This window comes from Etheostoma cragini, chromosome 23 (assembly GCF_013103735.1).
Source record: "Etheostoma cragini isolate CJK2018 chromosome 23, CSU_Ecrag_1.0, whole genome shotgun sequence".
Taxonomy (NCBI): domain Eukaryota; kingdom Metazoa; phylum Chordata; class Actinopteri; order Perciformes; family Percidae; genus Etheostoma; species Etheostoma cragini.
In genome coordinates, this window is record NC_048429.1 from 9,159,951 (window position 1) to 9,167,858 (window position 7,908).

At 40.9% G+C, this 7,908-nt stretch overlaps 1 protein-coding gene across 1 annotated transcript in view; it reads right to left on the reverse strand.

Annotated features, from left to right (window-relative positions):
* The window catches only part of LOC117938908 (lysine-specific demethylase RSBN1L-like), a 34,187-nt gene that overhangs the window by 9,316 nt on the left and 16,963 nt on the right, over positions 1–7,908 (reverse strand). Inside the window, exons 5-6 of the mRNA XM_034863879.1 lie at positions 1,182–1,319; positions 353–495 (exon numbers count right to left, since the gene is read on the reverse strand). Coding sequence (XP_034719770.1) covers positions 353–495; positions 1,182–1,319 — 281 coding nt within the window. The remainder of the gene's footprint in view (positions 1–352; positions 496–1,181; positions 1,320–7,908) is intronic.

Sequence of the window (7,908 nt, forward strand, 5' to 3'; positions counted from 1 at the left end):
CCACCACCACACACACACACACACACACACCCTCTCTCGCTCACAGAAATCCTGTGTTTTTGAGACAGAGCTTATGTGAGAGCGACGACACTGTGACAGACACAACCAGATGTGTGTGTCTGTGTGTATATGTGTAATTGCCTCACCCAGCGCGGCGCAGCTACAACAAAGCTTCATGTTGCTTCCAATGTGTGAGTGTGTTTTGTTAGTGTTTTTTATAATCAGTCGTCGTGGGCTGTGCGGAGAGTACAGAGGCAAGCTGGATCAATCAGGTACACAAACACCAGAGACTTAGACCAAAATCCCTGCTAATTCTGTCTCATTGCAGTGCAGTCTTTATTTCTGTACTCACCGTCTTCTTTTAAAAGGGGACTTTGGTATATCAGCTACAGGTATCATTTGCTCTCCTGGTCTGACCCACATTATAGGACCGTCGTCACTCTCTGTGGGATCCATCAGCCTCAGACTGGAGAACGTTCCCCATGGAAGAGTCCGCTGAAGACAGGTAGACAAGAGAGAAAGAGATGGGGGAAAGAAAGAATTCAAGCAGTATGTTATTATATCCCTCACATTTGTAGTTAACCAATTGAAGTATTTTAGTTATTCCAGAGACTCATGCAAGAATTCAAGAATTCTCATGCGCAAAAATTTGCCCCAGTGGCAAAACTTGTCACTGGCACCCAAGATGCTTCACTGGGTGCTGATTCAGAGCCAAAGCCCTCGACAGATGGAAAGTGCCAGAGGATGTGCGTCTTTTGATATTCAGCATACGACGCCACTCCCCCACACTGCATGCAGGAGATTTGAAGTGTCAACACAGAATGGCAAACAGAAGAAAAGCTTGTCACTCCTGCATTTCAGGGACAGCAGTAAACACAGTGTTTTGGTGGTCTGCTCCTGCACACACACATTTTTAAAAGAGAACCAAGTTCCTGAAAGGAAAGCTGGAAGCTGCATCAAATCGCTCTGACACACCAACTTAAAGTCTCTTCTTTGCCAGACACCACGGTAAATATTATGTTTGTTGTTGATGTTTGTGTCAGGCAGTATTTCTCCATCTGTTCAGCTTGTGGCATTTCTAAAACGTCAGTAGTGTAAATTTACTCTGTACCTCTGTCACTTGCCCATTCCCTATGCATCCACCCATTCTGTTGCTGTGTAGCGTTACTGTCCTGACTCACCTTCAGAAAGGGCGACTCTTCCAGCATGCCAAGGAATTCTGGGAAATAATCCCCGACCTCCTCGTCCACAGCTCCCACCAGGCTGATCTGTCTCATTGCTCCGGCTCTGTATGTACCATTACTGTACGTCTTCTTCACCTGCAGCAACCACAGGAGAAACACAACATTAGACGATGCTATCATATCCTCCGCTTAACAACGCAGCAGGAAGGTGAGATTGGTTACAATGTCCAGGTCTTAACAAAAATATATTTTTATTTCATTTATTTTTTAGAAGTGAATCTGGGGACATTTCATGGTTTTAGATCTTAACTTAAAAAAATGTACCTTGAATTTTGCTATGGAGCCTAAAATGCCCAAATTATTGTGAGAAGGGGGGAATGTACTGGTGTAATTTCCCTCCAGTGGTCCTGAATTCCTTCAACATTCTGAATATAATCAAACACACTTAACCTTTTTGTCAGTGGTCAGTGGCTTCCAGGGAAGCGTCTCCCAACCTTTTTGTGACCCTTTAAAACAAAACCAAGTCTAACTGCAATCCAATCCAGGAGGACCACGGAACTAGACATTGAGATGGAAGTTAATTAATGTGTGTGGTGTGTGTGTGTGTGTGTGTGTGTGTGTGTGTTCCACTTGGTGTTTCTGCTCCACGAATGTGGGTGTGACTCAATTGACTGCTTGCTGCTTTTCACTTGGCTAACAGAGCCAGAGTGTGTGTGTGTGTGTGTGTGTGTGTGTGTGTGTGTGTGTGTGTGTGTGTGTGTGTGTGTGTTTGTCTAGCACGTGTCCCATACTCTTGGCTCTTAACAGTCTCTTTTGTGTGTGTGTGTGTGTCGTGCAGTACGTACGGCATGCTGTACTCTTGGCTGACCAAGGACCTGTGTGTGTGTGTGTGTGTGTGTGTGTGTGTGTGTGTGTGCGTGTGCGTGTGCGTGTGCGTGTGGCCAGATCCTTGGCTGGGTGCCTCTAGTGAGTCACCACTTGACAACAAGGCAGAGAGAGGAGAGAGCACGGATACACTGGAGAGAAAGAATGAGGAAAAAGAGAGACAGATGGAGAGAAGTGATGAGAGGGAGAGAAAGTTTGGGAAGACAAGTATTTAAAAAGACAGAGAATACAGAAAGAGAGAACAAATGGAGTAACATGAGAAAAACTAACGATGTTAAAAAGACAATAAGGAGGGAGGCAAAGTGTGCCAAGAAGAGAGATAAGGGCAGGCTTGAGAGAATGGGTGAGGTGAGGGAGAGGTAATGAATATAGAAACAATGAAGTGGGAAAAGACTGAAGGTAAAGGTGCTCGGCAGCTCCCAGGTGTGTCCCTGAGCAAGGCACCAAATCCCAAAACAGCTGCTCAGAGGCCAATAATGCGGTAGATAACCCTTTCGATACGGAATTGTTGTTGTTCCAGTAATTTGGTTATTTAAACAGGTTGGGTAATTAACAGAGTATGCCCACAACAACTGGATTACAGGGGTCAACAACGGTGAAATGTTCTTTAAAGTCGAGCTCAAAATAACAACTCATCACAACAGACAGGATTAAGTGACACAGCTGACTACATGTGTTCATAATCGGCCTTAGCCACTGTAATGTGTAGCAAACAGTAAAATACTCCAACATTTGTTGAGACAATAAACTGGTCGATACTGAATTTTTAAGGCCGATATTGATGTTTGGGAGTTTAAAAAAAGTCTTAATATCAGCCCATAGTAATTTGTTTTACCATAAATATTACGTAAAAAAACAATCTTGATATATAGCCACTTAGATTTTTTTTTTTTTAAATGTAATAATTTATAGTGTAAAAATCAACTTATCTGTACTCTCTAGTCTAGAAACGTAATAAAAATAATGGCATTTCTGGCATTACCAATTATTGTTTTGATTATTTATACAACTAATTTTAACCAGTACCAAATACTAAAAAAATGTCTGTTGCAATTTCCCAGAGCCCAAAGTGACATCCAAGCTTGTTTTGTTTAACAAAACCAGTAGTTGTTGTTAAAACCAGTAGTATAAAACAGAGAAAAGGATATATTTTTGTTTGATGAATAGAATATGATAGATTATCAAAATTGTCTAGTTAATCGACTATTCATGGACAAATTGTTTCAGCCCTGTAGTATATGGAATATGATGGGATTTCTAGTTAGATGAAGCAACCCGTTCACACTGCAGGAATAGGTATAAGGTCAGCGCGTTGTAGCAGTTTTTGTAAGAAAACAATAATATAAAAATATAAGCTCTTGCTTGTTCACTTGCAAATTGGTGTAATTACATTCATCAAATAACTGCCTTGTTGATTATCTAATCTATGATAAATTCAACTAAACTAGTACAGTGCCCAATATTGCTGCTTGTAACAAATTGTATCCCAAAATGACTTACAGAAGGACCCCAAACCAGTTAATATGCAACTCCACTGTCTAGCCTACTACTGACTTTCAGTCCACGGAAGACTTGCACTACACTACATTTACCTGACAGAGAACGTTGCAGATTCAGAATCTAATCCCAAAATATCAGAGTTATCAGACATTAACCTCATGGACTAATGCCAGGGCTCTACCCACCTGGCTGCATCTGGGGACTTTCATAGTTTTAGATCTTAACTTAAAAAAACTGTACCTTGGAATTTTCAAAACATTATCATTACCATTCTATTATTGAGTTGCTATGGAGCCTAAATGCCCCAATTGTTGTGAGAAGGGGGGGCATGTGTGTAATTTCCCTGTACTGTAATAACTTATAAGTGGTGAAAGTAAGAGGCAAACTTAAACAGTTGCAATGTTTCTGAATGCTTTCCACACACACAGACACACACACACACATGCGCACACACACACGCACACACAAAAACCTTTATAAGATAGATAAATCAGCTCATCATGCATAGACAGGCCGAGCCATGTGGTGTTTGTTCACTTCATTTCACTGCATATGTGCCCCGACACTGGGTAATATCCTCCTAAGATGATGACTAAAAGCTTAAAATACTACCTCCACATGCATAAACACATCACAACTTTAAATAGTCTCACTGAGTCAATGACCTAGATACTGAGAAGAAAATGTGTTTGTGTGCGGACATGGATTCAAATGCCTTCATGCTTACAAGCATTTGTGTATCTCAGTCAGTATGTGTGCATCTGTGAGTGTATGCTTCATCTTCCTGCATGCTTATGACTGTGAGAGCTTATGAGTGTCTATTTTCTCTTCCTGTGTATCTGTGAGTGTGTTTACACCATGCATAATTTAACAGCAGAATAACCCCCACGTTGTTAGCAAGGAGAACAGTCTCACTATCACAGGAGGAGTATTAGGAAACACCGTCTCTGCCTCAAATAAACAGATTCATTTACCAGCCAGATACACAAAATCACACACATACACACACACAGTTTCTCTTAAACAAGTGAGGGCAAACAGAAAGAAACAGGAAATGCGACAGACTTCCTCCGAATGGTACTGTTCAAGATGCTATAGTACTTCCTCGCCTCTGTGTAAATATGCGTGCGTGTAAATGTGTTGGAAGAGGTACTTATAGAAACATCATATTTGTTTCTTTTACTGCTAAACATGATAAGCCTCATTTAAAAAGGGCATAGGCTGCACAAAAGCATAGGATAGCATAGAATAAATTCCAACAATAACAATTCTGGACACAATAGAAGAGACACATCATTTTGCTCCATCTAAAATGTACGGCATCTCATTTGGTATTCCAGGTCCGCAACTTCACAAGATTAAAAAAAACGATTTGATTTGACATAATTATCATTACTGTCATCTCTTCCCTGCCGTCACTTTCTTTGACTAAACGCAGTAGATTTTTAAATCTCCTCCTCCTCCTCCTCCTCCTCCTCCTCCTCCTCCTCCTCCTCCTCCTCCTCCTCCTCCTCCTCCTCCTCCTCCTCCTCCTCCTCCTCCTCCTCCTCCTGGTGGTGGGAAGTCTATTAGATCAAGCCTTTCCCTTTCCTGGTCTCCTTTCCGTCTCTGGTGCAGCCACTGAAACCACTTGTTAATTCTATAACTAGTTTTCTTTCTCTTTCTTTCTCTCTTCAACGCATCCTTCACTCTCTACAACATCTGGGGGCCCTTTAAAACCTATTCTATTCAATCTTTGGTTAACACTCACAGAAGAAAGTAGTAGCGTTTATGATGCAGTTGGCTCATAAAATTAAGTGAGAATAAAAGTCAATTAAAAAATATATACATATATACTGTTTATATCAAATCAAAGTTTTTTAAAAGTAAATCGAGATCGCGATTTCATGACGATTAATTGCGCAGGTACTAAGTCCATTACTGTGCCTGACTGATGCCTCATACACAATTGCACAAACTTCTCTGACATATTCACCCTTGGCTGACCCTCAAACACACTTTGAACTAATGCAATGTATGTAATGGTTTATTTCCAGCTACTTTGAAGTCCAAGTTAAAACCAGGACTGAGTCAAAGCTTAAGCGTGGTTAAAACGCTGCAAAGCGAGACTGATGCAAAGTTTAGCCTTGTTTTGAAAACACAGTGTGCCTCCAGGTCAGATTACATAAAAGCCTAGGAGCGGGACGCCTACAGTGGTGGAGGATGGAGCTAGAGTCAGATAAGCGGAAACAAATTACTATCTCAGCTGTGATGATGTTTATCCTGAAACTGTGTAAGTGAATGTTGTGTTTTTGTCAAATGGAGAGCACCGGAAATTCAAAAGGCATTTTCCAACTGACAAATACTTAGCTACAGTCTTGGCTCATTCTTATAACATTTCCATGCCTAATAAAATATGCATCCTATCTAGTATTTTGCAAATACATTTAGTCAGTGTTGTGCCTGAACGCGTTCATGTGCCACGAACGTTCATATTTGGGGCGAACGTGAACTGAACATAATGTGTTACTGCCTGATGAACGTTCTGGTGTCTGAACGCCACGCTCCCTCAGTTTAACTTAGTTCAATAGGGTGCCAGGTTTCTATAGAGCCTTACAGGCAAATCCCCAGCTAAAACACACCTTAATATGTAGCACAAAAAACACCCAATCTGGCAACACCAGCCACCGGTGTCACGCTGCCGCATGTGTCGTCAAAACAACAAGCAGCATGGAGGCGACAAAGCAGCAAGGAGGCGTCGTATGATTGTTTAAACTTAGTTTTGGTTTTTGTCGGCGAGCATGGGAAAAATCGTACATTTCTGTGCAAACTTTGCCCGCCGGCTTTCAAAAAGAAAATCCATACTTCAGCCACATCCACAGCAAACTTGAAACGGCACACTGAACTGAAGCACCTGGCTAGCCTTTCAAGGTATAAGCAAATAAATAAAAAATCAAAAGACAGTCAAGACAGGTGAAATCTGACGCATAGTTCCAGTGTTAAAACTGATCAAATAATTGCTGTCTGTGGTTCTATATGGGCTGTGGCAATTATATTGAAAAATAATCGCAGCAACTTATAGAGAAAAAAAACTAGGAACTAGTTCATTTTTGGAACTGTGAACATAGTTTTAAAATGTTGAAGTATTAACTATGACCTGAACTAGTTCATTTTAAAATGTTTGAACTAAACTTTGAACTAGTTCATGTAGAAAGTGAACTTTACCAACACTGGATTTAGTTCCTTCCTCTGTTTGTTTATTTGGGCTTAACCCTTAACAGGTATTTACATCTTTGAGTAAAATAAAAAAAATCTCATTATTTACCACAAAACCCCAAATCGTTAATGAATACTCTAGGTTTAACAAGCACTAATATACACATAACGTCTGTCTTCCTCACACAATCCACAGGTGTAATTATCTAAATCAGATGTTTTACGCAAGAATTTATTGGATAAATAAAAGTTTTTCAAGATGGGTACCGTCTTCTAATAAATCATCATTGAACTGCTTGGCATTGTATTAATTTGATGTTGTAACTAAATTATTATTTAGTGACTAAACCTGGAAACACCAATTACCTCACTGTTGAAGCACATCTTGTATTGGCTGGCTGTACCTGCCCTGAGAAAATGGGGTGCTGTAATCTTTTATAATCCTTAGCGCTGCACTGAAAATGCCCTCAGTCAGGTACTGAATACAAAATACTCGCACGCAGCCTGAATGGAAACAAAGCCCCTTTGATACCTGCAGTCAAATTCTGAAACGCACACGGGTCGTTATCGAGTAGTGTCTTGTACTCCAGCAGCCCAAGAATAAAACTGAGAAAATCTATACAGGAGAATGAATGCCCGTATACACAAACGCCAAAGAATACTGCAAGCTGTTGCAAATTTCTAAATTCCTCCGTTCTTTTCCTCTCACACATAACCATTACAAAAAGCAGCTGTCCGGTCATTTCAACTGGACCAGAGAACCAAACAACAGAGCAGAAACATAAGGAGTAGATGGATAGAAGAGAGATAAACAACAGACTAACACAGAGGGAGGGAGACACTAAGGGAGAACTGAAGAGAAAGGTGCAGGAAAATGTGTGGGAGAAATCATTAATCTGTGTGTACCTGTGCTGTGTATATATCAGTTTGCATGCTCCAGATGTGTGTGTGTGTGTGTGTGTATACGTAGACTTGTGATGTGTCTATATCAGTTTGCATGCTACAGCTGTTTGTGTGTGTGTACACATGTGCTGTATATATATCAGTGTGCATACTCTAGCTGTTTGTGTGTGTGTGGACTGTATGTCTACTTCCCAAGGTCACTGCTTAGAGCTAGGAGAGGAGGGGAGGGAAGGGGGGGGGG